This window comes from Penaeus monodon, chromosome 14 (assembly GCF_015228065.2).
Source record: "Penaeus monodon isolate SGIC_2016 chromosome 14, NSTDA_Pmon_1, whole genome shotgun sequence".
In the NCBI taxonomy this organism is placed as follows: domain Eukaryota; kingdom Metazoa; phylum Arthropoda; class Malacostraca; order Decapoda; family Penaeidae; genus Penaeus; species Penaeus monodon.
In genome coordinates, this window is record NC_051399.1 from 15,594,477 (window position 1) to 15,610,985 (window position 16,509).

General features: G+C 43.0%; 2 protein-coding genes across 2 annotated transcripts; both read right to left on the bottom strand.

Annotated features, from left to right (window-relative positions):
- Window positions 1–10,019: 10,019 nt before the first annotated feature.
- LOC119580596 lies at window positions 10,020–11,387 on the bottom strand. Its single transcript, XM_037928706.1, has one exon. The coding sequence runs from the start codon at window positions 11,385–11,387 to the stop codon at window positions 10,020–10,022; it is 1,368 nt and encodes a 455-aa protein (XP_037784634.1).
- A 134-nt stretch (window positions 11,388–11,521) lies between these two features.
- Window positions 11,522–13,964, bottom strand: LOC119580597. The gene is made up of 3 exons (XM_037928707.1): window positions 13,858–13,964; window positions 12,673–12,676; window positions 11,522–12,103 (listed from the first exon to the last, which is right to left on the bottom strand). The coding sequence occupies exons 1-3, from the start codon at window positions 13,962–13,964 to the stop codon at window positions 11,522–11,524; spliced, it is 693 nt and encodes a 230-aa protein (XP_037784635.1).
- Window positions 13,965–16,509: the final 2,545 nt, after the last annotated feature.

The window sequence follows — 16,509 nt, forward strand, 5'->3', positions numbered from 1 at the left end:
CCAAAAAGTTTTAGGAATGGATAGCAATGCCTTTAAACCCAAATTTCTGAATATTGTTTACTTATATCAAGGGTTTCTCCAAAATTTCGAGTTTGACGCTCCTTGTGGGGGGCGACCCAGTCTGCTCTTTTTACGTTAATTTAAGTGTGAAGGCTTCTCACGTGTCGATTTTTAATCAAAATGGGAAGATGATCGTTTCCCCAACGAGTCGTCAATGGTGTGCCACAGGCACTGGCTGTTTGATGAAGAGACCAGTTTTAAGTCAATAAAGCTCAAATTACCGTTATTATGTCCACCCGCGTCGGATCCCATCTTTTCAAAAGGGAAAAAACAGACCATTAATAAACTTGATACTTGCTCACCTTACCATCCACCCGGGGGAAAACCCCAAAAACGATGATGAGCATTAAATGTAAAATACTTTTTTTGTGGCAGATTTCCCTGGGAGAAAGAGCTCATCATAGGTATCACTGCATAGGTGGACAATAAGTAAAAACAATACCCCGATACGTGCCATTAATCTTACTTGATGCGACAAACCCCAAGTAGAATAAAATAGTCACTTTGAAAAAGGGGAGGTTTTGGTGGACCCCCGCCTCCCCCCCTACCCTCACGATCCTTCCGACATAGAGGGTAGTTCCTCAGCGAAACGACCTCGTCAGAGCGGGGTTTTTTTCTTGGAGAATATAAATCTATTAGCATAGGACGGGGTAAAATTTAAGGCATTTACTTTAGATTAAAGACTTCGCCTTTCCATTGATAAGGTGAGGGAAAAGATTACGTTTTATGGGGTTTTGGAAAGTGCCTTGCCCACCCAATTTTTTATTTTTTTTTAGGGGGGGAGACGCCCCCTCTCCCTCGCCCCCCGGGGACCTCTTCGGGAGGGTTTGGAGACAGAACCCTCCGTCCGCACTTCTGGTGAGGGAGACGACTGACAGTTGCGTTGCTTCTCCCAGACAAGTCCTACAGGAGTAGCCCGGAGGGAAGGTGGCTCCGGACTTGTTTCAGTACCCTCCCCTTATGTGTTTAGGGGTTTGATGAGTATTTAATAAACCCAAATTTTTTTTTTGGCAGGGTATATTTAATTTTTAGTTCTTAATGGTTTGTTTGAGTCAGCAATTTCTTTACCTTGGTGAGCGTTGACTGACATTACTGCACGGGAGTGAGTTAGTACGCTTCAGCATAGGAAGTACGGGGTTTTGTGTCAAACTTCCACTTTACTTTTAGCTTCAGTATTATAACCATTTTTTCTCATATATGCTAAGTTCAGTCTCCTTTCTTCAGGATACTGCATCAGCTTACCAATGAGGGGGGACTCCACAGTTGCCTTTTGGAAATCTGGCTGTAAATTGAGGGTTTCAGGGGCTTCAGCAAAATTTAGGGCCCCCCAAAAAAAAATTTTTTGTGTCTTTAAAAAACATCAATAGGTGTGTCCGAATTGGCATCATTACAAGCATTGGCTTTTGGAAAAAGGTCTTCTTGAACAGTCATAACCCACGTTGACTTTTATTCAAAGCAAAAGGGAAAAAAAAACAGTTCAGTTTTGTTGATATTAACCTTCTTGGTCATACAAAGAACGCCACTACGTCTTTGGGCCCTTTATGCTCTCCCCAAAAATTTTATTTCTTCCATCACCCCAAATCCCCGTGAAAGATTACACCCTTCAGGATTTTGGGCCCAAAGGAATAGTTTCTTTAACTCGAAGATCGTGAAATTTTCCCTCAGCTTTAAATAAATCCTTAATCTGGAGTTTTATTGTCATTAACAAGGAAGGTTCCACCGCAAATTTTTGACAAAACAAAATCGCCATCCACTTTACCTCAAGGACCTTTTGATGATAAAGGGGTTCAGTTCAAAAGCAATTGATTTTTATTCAGCATTTTTCATTTGCAAAACCCCGCATTCTCAGTAGGGATTTTTAAAATGGTCTTTCGTATTGTCATTAGTGGGGGGTTTCCCTTGTTCAAAGCGAGGTGGTCTGAGCGCCCCTCCCCCTTGAGGGGGGGAAAAAAAGGTAGCGGGGGGCACATCCCGGAACGGGCCCGGTCGACCCCCTTTTCTCAAAATGTCCCGAAGGGAACCCCCCCGTAACGGAACCACCTTTCCGGGTGGGGGGTTGAGGCCCAATGATTGGTGAGCGGACCCGGGGGAACCCATACTGAGGGTACCGGAGGGATGAGACAAAATGGCTTCGGTGCACCAAGGCCTAAGAGGGGACCACCCTGGTTCATTCCCATCTTGGCCCCAGGGAGAACTTCCCATGTGTTTTTGGGCCTGCGTGGCATCCCGTATTACCAGGGACAGGGGGTTTGATGATGCTGCACGCGCGCCCTAGCTAGTAACACACCTTTTGGTCCTTTATTTGGTTAGAGGGGTGGCTTGATCAAGGCCCGGTAAAGTAAATTTGGTGGTCAAAATATGGTGGGTCAAGCAGGTACTTTTTAGTCGGTAGGCATGGGTCCCAGACTGCCATCAGTACTGTAATAGGGCCTGGATTTTTCCCTCATATTTCCCGGTTTTGGGAGTTTTTTGACCCCCCAACTATGCTACCCTCGTTGGGCTCCATGGTGGGGGGGGGGGGGGGTGGGAAATTTCCAAATTTTGTATGGACTACAAATTAAAAGATCTAGCTCTCCCCCTACGCCCTACGAAATCCCTGCCCATTTTCTCTAACACCTTGCCTCTGGAACCTTTTCCAGTTTCCCAAAAGGGCAAGAATGGAAATCGCAATGGTTCCGGGCCCCCAAAACCCAGGTAAAAAGGGGAAAAGTCCGCAACCCACTAAGGAAATTTACCTGGTAAATATGAAAGCTTTTATATAGTAAGACCTAGTAGTGAGCCCTTTGAGGGGGTAAAATCATGGATCTTGATATTTCGAATACAAGAAAAATTGTTGAAGATGTCAACGGCCCCGCATCACCCCAAGTGAGAGGTAGCCTGATAGTTGAAGTTTTCGCACCTCAATCAGGTAAGGGGGAAATTTTCTTTTCCCCCAGACCGATGAGGGATTTGAGGAGAAAATAGAGAATTTAATGTAGTGGCAGTAAAATTTTTTAGAAGAAAGTTGGGGTTTGGAACAGTCGAACCAGCTCTTTTCTAACTTTTAAAACGTAATCCCTTTCCCGAAACGGTTAAATTAGATGGTACCACCTCAAGGTAGGCCCTATGTCCCAACCCTATGCGGTGCTTCCTGCTAGGGTTATGGGCATGGAGCCAACTCTTGTCATTTTAAAGATAAATGTGCCAAACCAAGAGTATGTGTAGTGTGGTACAAAGGTCATCAAGAGATGACAACTGTCAGGTTCAAGAGGCTGTTACCACTGCAAAGAAGCTCATAAGCTTCTTCAAGCAATGTAAAAAGGTACAAATTTGAAAATTGAAAATATTGGTAATAAGGAGCAAGAAGAAAGTTAGTTTTCCAGAGGCAAAAGCGAGGGCCTGTGTGCTAATTGCACAGCCAAGTAGGTCCTTTGCTTCGGTTCTAGCGACATCCTCCCTTCCCACCAACCTTTGCCCTCCAAGCTTCATACAACACAACCCACTGCTACTTCCTCAACCCTCAGTCCCAAATTGATGACACGGCCTCCTGGTGGGCTGTTCCACAGAAAACGGAGTAGGAGTGAGAGATCTATGTGAGGAGGACTCCTCCAAAAGTAGTCTTGGAGCTATCATTTAAAGCTCCAGAGTCCTAAACCGTAACAGCTCCAGCTGCCACACATCCACAGGGGCCTCTGCCTGCTAGATGAATGCCCCTGAAGTAAAGGTTCAGGAACGCTTCTTTTGCCCAGGCAAAGGAATCCTGAACCTGTGCAAAAGAATCCAGCGCACAACATCCACATGGGCCTCGCTGCTAGACAGAAATGCCCCTGAAGCAAAGGCTCAGGGTCCATTCTTTTTTCCCAGGCAAAGAAATCCTGAAACATGTCCAAGGGAAACCTGTGGAAACTAGTTCCACAGCGTAAACAACCATAATAAGTACTCCCCAGGATCATGGAAAAGGGACAGCCTAAATGTGTGGGCAAACCTTGACGACAGGTGCTGCCAACCACCTTATGAAGAAATTAATATAAAGAAACTGGATTACCCTAATTCAATGGAACTGTTCAGGGAATTCATGCAAAATGGGAAAGAACTGCAGCATCTGAATAGCTTCAATAATCCAGTTTGTGGATGTCTACAAGAGCTTGTGACCAGGGGAAAATTGTTAACATTTCCCTGAGAGGATTCCAGTTTCAAGCCCATATCGGGAACTTTGGACAAGGGACCTCATGGAGGAGTAGCAGTAAGGGTATGTCAAGAATTTCCCTTCCAGGCCAGTCCACCTGCAGAAAACACTGCAGGTGAAGGCTGTGAAAATAGCTTGACACGACCTTACAATGTTGCATCTATTTAACTTCCTCCCATCATAATCTGAACATTAATGCTTTGAAAATCTAACTTGAGCAGTTGCCACATCCACTTCTACTCTTGGGGGATTTCAATGGTCGGCATCACCTCTGGGGAGACACTTTGTTCAACTCCTAGGAAGGGCCTTGGAGCCTTGTTTAAGAGTAAAGATGCAGTTTTACTGAACAATGACCACTCCACACATTTCCAATCAAAACTGGGACATTCTCCAATGTGCACAGCCAGGTAGGCCTTTGCTTCGGTTCTAGCGCATCTTCCTTCCACCAACCCTGCCCTCAATGCTCATACAACACATGATCCGGCCTCACCTGATCACAGTGAACTTAACTTGGCATGTTCATGGAGGACTTACATGGAAGCGACCACCTTCCAATATTTGGAGGGAGAGGTGTATGGTTATTCCAGTCAATGGAGTGCAGAGATGGCGACTTGAACATGCAGACTGGATCTTTTAGATCAACTGCAGTATTGCAAGGAATCGTGAATGATTTCAGTCGTGTTCAAAGATGCGTGTAATCACTTCACATCACGAATTCACCTTGCAGCAGAAGCATCCATTCATAAAAGTAGCGCATTACCGTCGACCTCTGGTACCTATGTGGTCTGATGAATGCCAACAAAGCTGTAAGAGCAAGAAAAAAGCTGCATGTAAGGCAGTTGAATGAATGAAACGAAGCCCAGCATTCTAACCTTGATAAAATTACAAAAAGACCCGACCAAGGCCAAGAGGTGCGTAAAGGAGGCCAGACGGACGTTGTGGAGAACAGTATGTCTCCTCAACTTAACTCGGGACCCTCTTAGCATGGGTATGGACAAGGGGCGTAGATTGCTGGAAAGATCACATCCATGTCCAAACCTGCTCGAAGATAGAGGCATAAATCATCAAAGAGAAAAAATTGTTGCAAAGAGCTTGCAAATCCATGGCAGAGATCTCTGGATCATCCTTACACTCTCGATTCTACCACTCTTCGTGCTGAACAGGAACAAAACACCCAGTGTCGTTATTCAGTAGGATTGCAGCAGAACTTCCATTACAAACTTGCTATTTTTGCGCAAGGAGATGGACCTGCTTTCGCAGCCTCTGCGTAAGACCAGGAAGGACGATATCCATACAAATGATATCTCACTTACCAGAGAGCTGCCAGAAGTTCTGTTTAGACCTATTCACCACTAGGATCTATAGGGAGGGTCCCCCAGTGCCATCCACATGGAGAGAAGCTATTATCATTCCTGTCTCCTAAAACCTGCAAAGATGCTGCCACACCAGGAAATTACAGACCAATTTCCCTCACCAGCTGATCTGCAAGCGATGGAGAAAATGGTAAACTTCAGGTTTGACATGGCTGCTAGAAAAGAAAAACATTTTGAACCCCATATCAATATGGGTTTAGAAGGTTTGAGATCGACCAAGATGCACTTGTGACGATGGAAACTGCTAACAGAATTCCTTCGCACAGCGCGTCACCATGTTAGCAGTCTTCTTGACCTTGAAAAGGCTATGATACTACTTGGAAGCATTGGCATATCTGAAGATATATGACATGGTTAAGAGGAGCATTATTACCTTCTACAAAGCTTCCGTGCTGACAGGAAGGTTTAGGAGTTGAGTAGGAAACAGGTTCTCTAACTGGAAGTTAAGCTGGAAGGGGTCCCCACAAGGGAGTTCTTAAGTGTGACCCTGTTTGCCATGCCTATAAATTACATCGTAAAGGTTGTTCCAAGTGGCCCCCGGGTATCGTAAGCTGTATGTGGATGACTTTACACTGACTGTCAGGAGGAAGCTTACAGTGATGTGCAAGGGACACATGCAGGCTGCAATAAATCAGGTTGTACAGTGGGCAAAACGTTCATGGGATCAAATTTTCTCCAAGCAAGACCCTGGCTATACAATTCCCAGAGAAAACGAGGAAGTTCCAATCCTTCCCTCTATTTAGGCACAAACCCACGCAATTTGTCCAAGAGGTGAAAGTAGTACTGGGGTCTATTTTTGAACTCAAGATTTACGGGTGCTCACATCAAACAGTTAAAAGTGGAAGGTACAAAAGCCTTAGTATTTGCAGTCGTTCACATCTTCTTGGGGGCAGAACGCACACGCTTTTCTGCGGTTTTACCGAGCGCTTATCGTAGTAAGCTTAATTATGGTGTGAAGCTTATTCATGCTGCAACTCCCACTGTTCTCGGATTGGAGGTTCAAAATGAAAGCTCTCAGATTGTTTACTGGGGCTTTAGCGTCTTCACTTGTGGAGTCCCTGTATGCTGAGAGTGGAGAAAACAACCTCTTTATACACGGGACTACCATGAACCGGATATACTACACGAGACTACAAAGGATTCCTGATATCCTACATCCAGATGGGTTTCCAACCCCCTTGAGGATCAGCCGATCCTATAGTAGGAGAATGAGGAATCTTGTGGATGAAGATCTAATTTAAATCTCACTAAGGTTCTGCTGTTGGAAATCACAATTTCCGAATTGGACACTCAAGTCGAGGCGGGGATTGGTCGGCATTGGGAGAAAGGGGAGAGAATCCGAAGCAGAAAGTCCGAGGAGAAATTCTTCAGCAATTCTAACTAACCAAGGATCAGATGCAATTTATACAGATGGTTCCGAAATCAGAAAATGGTGTGGAGGGTTAGCAGCAGTGAGCAGAAGGAAGACTCATACTGGCAGTCTTCCTCTAGCAGGCCTCCCTCGATCTTTTCTGCAGAGTTACATGGCCATCCTTGCAGCAGTTAAGATGACTTATAGATCTTACGAACCATCGTTTGTGATAACCTCGGACTCAGTACGATGCCTTGCAAGCAATCAAGAGCGTAAACTCATCACATCCAGTCGTGAGGGATGTTCAAAAGAAGGCTTGCACTGAGTACAACATGTAAAAGAGAACTCTATGTTGGGTGCCAGCGCATGTTGGTCCAGTGGGAATGAGCGAGTGATAAGAAGCCAAAGCAGCTGCCGCTCAGCCTTGTGATGTATTATCCCTCCCCACCACCGACCATGAAACCCAGCATCAGAGTTGTCTTTGTGATAAATGGAAGAGAAAACAATGGAGGGCATACTCCAGAACAAACTGCGAGAGATTAGAGATGGACCTTGGCAGTTGGGCGAAATAGCATCCATCCCAAACCGAAAAGTGGAAGTTGTATAACAAGACTTAAGAATCGGGCCACAAAAGACTGAACTCATGGGCCAATGGATGGCCTAAAAATGAAGCACTTTGTGAAGGATGCCAAGAGCCATTAACGGTCGCACATTTAGTGGAACGATAGTGCAACATTCTCAGACCAAAGACGTATGTACTTGTCTCCCCCATATACACTGAAAAATGTATTGGGGGAAGATTGTGACATAGAGGGTCTTATTAATTTCCTGAGGGAGACTAATATTTTCAATAAAATCTAATTATGCATAATGTTTATGCAACAATTCTTAGGCACTTAGAGATAATATTTATGCTTTGATTTTTAATTATTTATTGTTATTTGTAAGTATTTATTGATATGATTTTAAAGTTTTAAACATTTTAATATTTCTAGTTAAACAAGGAATTCGACGCTAATGACCTTAGCTGTTGACGCGGCAGATAATTGTTTAAAATAATCATCAATCACTGTCAGAGTTACATGCCATCCTTGCAGCAGTAAGATGACTAGAGATATTACGACCATTTGGTGGTGATATATTGGACTCATAGTGCTTGCAAGCAATCAAGAGTTTAAACTCATCACATCCAGTAGTGAGGGAAGTTCAAGATTGACTTGCATTGATGTCAACACGTAAAAAGATAACTATGTTGGGTGCCAGCACATGTTGGTATCAGTGGGAATGAACGAGCTGATCAGAAGGCCAAGGCAGCTGCCACTCAGCCTTGTGATGCTCGTTTTCCTCTCCCACACACCGACCTGAAACCCATCATAAGGTGTTGTCTTTGTGATAGATGGAGGGAACAATGGAGGCATACCTCTAGAAACAAACTGCGAGAGATTAGAGATGATCTTGGCAGGTGGGTGACCAGCATCCATCCCAACCAAAAAGTAGAAGTTGTATTAACAAGACTAAGAATCGGGCACACGAGACTGACTCATGGACCGATGATGGCTAAAAGTCAAGCACTTTGTGAGGGATGCCAAGAGCCATTAACAGTCGCACATGTAGTGGAAAGATGTGCAACATTCTCAGACCAAAGACGTATGTACTTGTCTCCCCCATATACACTGAAAAATGATTGGGGGAGGATTGTGACATAGAGGGTCTTATTAATTTCAATAGGGAGGCTAATATTTTCAATAAAATTTAATTATGCATAATTATTATGCAATAACTTTATATACTTAGAGCATAATATTTATGCTTTGATTTTTAATATATTTATTGTTATTTGTAAGATATTTATTGATAGATTTTTAAAGTTTTAAATATTCTAATATTTCTATTTAACAAGGTGTTCGCCGCTAATGACCTTAGCTGTTGACGCGGCAGACAATTTTAAATAATCAATCAATCCCGATTCGGTCTGAGGGGTACTCAGAGACCTTCCTGGCCCGAGTCCATCTGTTGGACAATCTGGTGGATAGACATATTTTTAGATGGTTTTCTGTCTTGTCCACCAACTTGGCAGCAGGCATGACACTGTCATCCTGTGCTCAGGGTTTTCTTTTGCCACCCAGAGGCATATATGGCTTCAGGGTGGCTGCCGTGGTCTGGGCCTTGCACGGGTCGTCATCATTGGCATCTGTCTGTGTTTTTTTTTTCATGTATTTGGACAATGCTTCATCCACTCATGCCCCCACCCACCACGGAGTCCAACAAGGAGAAGCTGAGTGTTAGAACCAATGTCTAACAGCAACAGGGGTGATGAGCAGCCAATTAGCCGTTTGCAACGGCACTCACGGACAGTGTGAGTACCAACAGCAGCATGACTGCTTGACCCTGGCCTCCCGAGGGAGACCAGCCGAGTGACCTGACCGGGCCTGGATCAGGCCGTCTGTCTTGCCGGAATAGAGGACCAAAGAGGCGTGTTGCTAGCCGCAGGGGATACTCATTCACGGCATCGCTCAACCTCCAGGACTCCACGCACAGCAAATGCGTGGGTAGGTGCAGTGTTGCCAGATGCCTCTCGCCGAAATCGGCTAACTCAAGCTCTAAAATCGGCCAAATTCCGGCTAGACTTAACAGAAAATGGCAAAAAAAACCGGCTAATTTTTTTTTTCTTTATTGTAAGGTTATTTTCTTCACAATTTCTACAAAATCAATGCTTTCCATTTAAATCATTATAAACTATTTTTTTTTTTAATTCTGAACAAAGTTTCAAAAGTAAATAAGCATTTCTGATTTAAAAAGTATGGAGAAAAATGTTATTTAATTGTTTAAATCAAAGATATGTTTCAATGAAAATAATAATTTTCCATGCTAATAAAAGTAAATAAACAATATATATATATATATATCAATTTGAGCTCAGAAAGTAAACAAAGGCACTAAAAGTGACATGTTCAGTTTATTCAAGCTAATTTAAAGAAAATATTGACTTGTTCAATAAATGGTAACAAATTGAATCCCTACAATAGAAAAAAAAAAAAATCAGTGTATCATAATTACTCATATTTTTTATTTACATAGTTTGCAATATAATGTTTAGATCATCATCATCATCAATATTTGCTTCGTCGGTGACGGTACGTGATGGTCCAGGTTGATCAATTGTGCTTTCTTGTGAACATCGATACTTATCATTTGAAGGAATTAAATCAAGCACTTCATTTGGAAAATTATATGACACACAAGTTTCTGACATACGGTTTGAACCATAACGTATATGTAGTAATGCATTTGTAGTGTCTGTTTTCATTTTATTTCTTAATTTGTTTTTAATCAGGTTCATTTGACTGAAAACCCTTTCAATTTCAGCGTTTGAATGGGGCAAACTCAACATTGTTATAGCAATATTTGCAAGTTCTTTATAAGGATTTATATTTGCTGCATCTTTGTACTCATTAACTTCAGCCCAAAATTTCACTGTGTTCTTTGTTTCATTCCATTTTACTAAGGTTATATTTGACCACTGAAATTCAATTTTTGTAATGTTTTCTGCACTAATATTGAAGAATTCTAAAAGTGGGACAATCGAATTTTTCACAACACGAAGAGTGTTTTCAACACTGAACAGTGACATAGTTTTGAGTATTTGCACATTATCTGGCAACCTATTGCGAAGTTCTTTAATAAGAAATACAAGAAATTGGGAACATCGTTCTCTGAGGGTTTTTTCTCGATCCTCATGCAAATGTTTAGGCAGGTCAGATAACAGTTTTTCGGTGTCATAGCCTAGATTCAATTTAGGATCCAGATATTCTTCTAAATTACAAGAGAAAGGATCAACACGATGGCGGTTCGAAGGGAGCATCACTCTGTTCACCAAATTTTCTATTAAAAGTGTCAGGTCCTGAAGCAGTTTTGTTGGATCACAATCGTTGGATTCAAAAATCTTATTCACTCTCTGAACCTCATTTAGCACTGACTTTAGAAAAACCAAATATGCATGATCATATTCATCACTGTACAAGGAGTGGAGCATTTCTGAGGTATAACATCTCTCAGATGATTTTGTTAAGCCAAAATGAGTTTTCAGCTCCAGCCATTGATCACATAATCTTGGCACAGCCGACGCTATAGACAACCACCGTGTTTGACAAGCTCTCACAATCTTGAGCGGTTCATGTCCATCATTTATAAGTTTGAATAAGTCAATGTATGCCTGTTGTCTTGAAGACGACCGTGCAAACCAATTATAGGTTTCACTGACAAGGAATTCTAGATTACGGGGCATAGTTTCAGAACATGCATGAGATACAGCTAGCTGCAGTGAATGGCAGACACAGCGAATATGCACCATTGTAGGAATATCTTCCTTTAGTTTTATGTAAACTCCATTGTTCAAACCAACAATGACACTAGCATTGTCAGATCCTATGCCTATCATATTTTGCAATTTTAGGCCATAATCATGTAAAGACGATTTCAGAGCACGAACAATTCCATTTGCATCACATTCATGTAGGGGAGCGAGATGTAAAAATGTAGAAACTAATTGGCGTGATTGTTCACTAAAGTACACTATACTAGCCCCAGATACTTTAAAACAGAAATATCCGTAGATTCATCAAGTAAGACGCTGTACTTTTTATCGCCTATGTCTTCTTTTAGCTTAGCAACAAAGTGAGGCATAAGAACATTTTTAAGAACAGCAGTGCATTTAGTTCTATGCATTGCCATAACTGCTGAAGTTTTATTTGAGAAACACTTCTTTATAACACCTACCAAATGATCACATGACCTAGGAGCACAAAGTTTTGCAATAAAAAGACACAACTGTGCCTCTGCTCGAGATACATCACGGGATTTCTCAACTTTAGGAAAATTAATCTTGGATTGCCTGGAGGAGGAAAATGGTTCACTATTGACTTGGTGTTTCTTACTTTTAGAGTGATCCTTTATATCATAGAATTTTGCCCTTATTTTTGTCTTGCAATACTTGCAATAAACACTTTTTTCGTCATTTGGAACTTCTGTGATCCAGTCTTTACATATTTCATCTTGTAACCACTCTTTTCTGAACTTCTGTTTGTATGTTGCCTGTTTAGGCATGCTTAAAATGCTAGCAATATCTCGCCTATTGAAAATTTCGTCTGGACGAGCCTACAAACAGAAGCACACTGGCAAAAGCTTACATAGCAAAGATAGCATTCTAATCGTTGTGTAATAAGTACGAGATACACGTTCGTATCAGGAAGAGTTCAAGTTAAAGATTATCCCACCTCTTAATGAAATCTATTATTTTTCTAATCCGACTTTATATATCAAAAATGAGAATTCCATTTGGAATGTGAACCTCGAATATATTGCAACAAAGGTTAACCTGCATATCCATTAATCGTTTTTATTCATAAATATCAAACATACAAAAAGAATTTTCCTCCTTTCCCTAACCCATACATGAATTGGTCAAATTCACAAGTTTATACAGACCAATTTCCTCCGCCCATTTATAGTAGCCTACAGTGTTATATATTCTGTGAGAATAAACTTTATAACGATTATGCTAAAATATGTTATACATCTTTACTTAATATACAGTAATTTGAGATTCACTGTATATTCTGCTATGCTTGCGAATCATATATGTATATATGGTTAAATACAGTATCGTTTCAATGAGACAAAATGATCGTATCTGGTATCACAGCCACATATCTAGCCCCTCCCACAATGCTGGGAGACAATATATATCCTTATATGGTTAAAAGCTACAATAACTGCCAACTTTTGGAATATTTACTTTGGTTTATTTTTCGAAATCAGCAATAATAATAATAATAATAGCAATAAATCTGAAAATCGGCTAAAAAATGGCTAGGCAGCTGGGAAAATCGGCTGATATTTCCGGCTATCGGCTAGATTAAATATTTTTCGGCTAGATGAAATATTTTCCGGCTAGATTCTGCCAAAATCGGCTAGACCCTGGGTAGGTATGAACCCCTGGGGGGAGTCCAGAGGGGATGGCCTTCCACCTACAAGACATAATTGTTGGGAACACTTTTGCTCCTCCCTCAGTGAGGAAGGGAGCTCTTTCACTTTTTCCAGGCAGTTCCTCTCCATCCCTCAGGGAAAGACCTGTACCTTTTTTCAAAGTGAATCCCTCTTCTCTCTGAAACACCCAAAGGCTGTTTCACCTCAGTGAGAGAAGAGGGGGTCCTGCACCTGTTCCAGTAAGTTCCTTCATCCCTCTGAAACAGCCAACCACAGACTATTTCATCACAGTGAGGGAGAGAAGCTAACTTTTTTCCAGGCGGTCCCTATGGCAGGACGGGAAGTTAGTGTTCTGTCTAGCAGCAGATATTTAGACAGAACCAGGCTGAGGGCCTGACATTTTTTCTAAGTGAATCCCTCTTCTCTCTGAAACACCCAAAAAGCTGTTTCACTTAAGTGAGAGAAGAGGGGTCCTGCATCTGTTCCAGTAAGTTCTTTCATCCCTCAGAAATAGCCAACCACAGACTATTTCATCACAGTGAGGGAGAGAAGCTAACTTTTATCCAGACAGTTCCTAAGGCAGGACGGGAAGTTAGTGTTCTGTCTAGCGGCAGCTATTTAGACAGAACCAGGCTGAGGGCCTGATAAAATGAGGGGCTCCTACCTGCCTATCGTTCCTATTCAAACAGAGAGAGTGGCAGTCATCAGATGGTCTGCCAGACCAGTCCCTAGCAAATAGAATGGCAACTCTATGCACACCATAAAGCAGGCCCTCTAAGGCCCCCCATACACTAAACTCCTTCCCTTTCTTGTGGCCATCTGGACCTACATAAATCCCCCTGGGATTTTTGTATTCGTCTGGGTGGTGCGCTCTCACCTACTGCCCCTTTGTAGCAAGGTTTGGCAGCAAGGGAGTAGCTCACCACATATACTCCGATCCTCTAGTTTTGCTGGAGAACGCCGCCAGGCTGTCACTACTTAGGACTTCTAATCTTTCCAACTTTCCCATCTCTCTCCTAGTCACCTCCATTTCCCCATCTCTTTCTCATCCTACTCCTGTAAAATGGTCAAGGAAAAGATCATTTCCCAAGGCGCCCTACCCCTAACCGGGCGGGACGCCCTCGCCAAAGCTCTCTTTGATGCCATCAGAGTACTTCGGTACTACCAGATCCATGAAGGATATCTTGCTATCATCGACGATGTGGAACACGCCCAACGAATCTTCTCCTCAAAGACAATCCTGTGCTCCTCCTTGATATGAAGGCTAAGCTCACGATAGTTTTCAAGAAACTCGACAGACACGTGGTCAGTGAACATGAGTCAGCCATTGCCGACGAAATCATGGCAGCTGCTCCCGACTCCTAGTTCGAGAGCGTGTATGTCATGAAGATATCGATATCCACTTTTCAGACCACCAGGCCGCCAAGACCAAGGAAAAGGGTATTTACCTTTTCAATCTCTTTGTTGCTCCTTGGCAAATATAGTTTGAGCGCTTCATGCCACTCAGGCAATGTATGAACTGCTATGGTTATGGACAATACAAAAAAAAAAATTTAATGCAAGGAGACAAAAGCACCAGGTGCTCTGAACACACACATTCGTACTGGAACTACAAAAGAAACATCAAGAAATGCCTTAATTGCGGCAGTGACCAACAGTTGCCCTGTACGAAAAGAGGCGATGAAAACGTCACAAGAAACAGAGAAGGAAAAAGAGAAAGAAGCTAGGCCTCTTAAGGTTGTGGCGCAAAAGGCAGCAGAAGAGACGGTCCAGGCAACTATCAATGCCTGGAAACCTCTTATTAATCAAGTTCGCCAAGACATTAAAACCAGTGCCACAAAAACAGAACCCACCATCCAATTAGCTTTTCCAATTGATCTTTTTATAGAGATCATGATAGTCCTCCTGCATGCCCACTTGCAGAATCTCATTGCCCCTGAGAAGGGCTTCAGGCACCATGCCAAAGAGGCCCTAGCCAGGAACCAACTACCTGAGCTTGATCTGGGGGAGGCCGACTCTTGGGGCATTCTTAATGTCATACAGCCCCCCGCAAAGTCTCCAGATGGCACCTCCCCAGCCACAGGGGAATTATCTCACGTCATCTCCCTGGATAAACAATTGCTTTAAGATCCCCCCAGATCCCCATTCCACCCCTGTGAGAGCTCCAAAAACAGATACCTTGGTTAAACCTAAAGAGCAGCGCCCAAAACAGCCATCACGAGCTCCCACCCAGGGAGGTCCCTCACACCTCTCCTGATCCGCCGCCACCATCGCCTGTCATTAAAACATCAAAGAGCTGTCAGAGACGATGAAGGTTGGGACCGCCTCATGGACGGCACTGTAGTAGACCCCACATTCTACGGCATCCGACTGTTTTCTGAAAACCCCCCAAAATACACTTACTCTGGATGAGAAGAAATTGGGCAAGAAATAAAAAGGAACCGCATCAAGTGGCTCATGACCAAAGCTCAAAAAATACATATACACCTCATGGAAGGTAACATACACTTTAACAACACCATGATCGAATACTATGACAACATATGCAAAATACCCAACAGACACCTTATAGTCGACACAACATAAAACAAGTAACACAACATGGTACTTAACACACTACACTAACGCCTCCCCATTATACAACACAACGTCTTACACTGGAAAACGCGAAAAAACGAACTCTGCAACACCTACAGAAAACATGATCCACACATCATCCTCTTAAACAGCCATGGGCTCAATAACTCTAATCCACTAAAGATCTATGCATACACAGTCTATTCTTCCAACAAGTCACAAGAACAAATTGATGGCATAGCTATAGCAATCAAAAACAACATCCAACACAAAGTCATCAACAACTTCCACTCAGACCTCTTGGCAGTGGAAATAAACAATCCACAAGGACCCATCATATTGGCAACACTATACCTATCCCCACGTAGACTGAACCTGACATCCTGCAGCTCCTGAGGCATAATAAACCAAAATATATCATAGGAGACCTTAACACAAACCATCCACTATTTGGCTACAATCACACCAACAACATAAGCAGAGGCCCTGCCTCATACATACAACAAGGCAGACTGACACATCTCGGGCCACACACAAACCCAAAATTCATTAGCCATAAAAACCCCAACAAAAACCCGACACAGTCCTTGCAAACCACAGAGACACACATTTACCATATCACATCCATCGACCACCTCCCAGTCATTCCCCCTAATGGAGCCGCCCTTGCCCGGTGGGGGTTGAGTTCCATGATCTGGTGAGCCGGACCAGAGGGCTACCCATACTGGAGGGGTCACCAGTTTAGGGATGAGACAAATGGCTTCCTGGTGCACCACGGCCTATGGTGTGGGTTTGGTGCACCCCCCCCTGGTTCATTCCATCTTGGACCAGGGAGAACTCTCCCACGTGTTTTGCCGTGTGTGGCATCCCGTACTACCAGGAGACAGGAGTCCTGGAGGTTTAGTGATGCCTGCACGCTGCGCCCTGCAGCTAGCACACACCTCTTGGTCCTTTATTCTGTTAAAGGGGCTTGACAAGGCACGTCAAGTCAGTTGGTG

Coding starts and splice junctions, on each gene's coding strand:
- LOC119580596 (XM_037928706.1), bottom strand. CDS start 11,387: ATGATAGGCATAGGATCTGACAATGCTAGTGTCATTGTTGGTTTGAAC.
- LOC119580597 (XM_037928707.1), bottom strand. CDS start 13,964: ATGGAGGTGACTAGGAGAGAGATGGGAAAGTTGGAAAGATTAGAAGTC.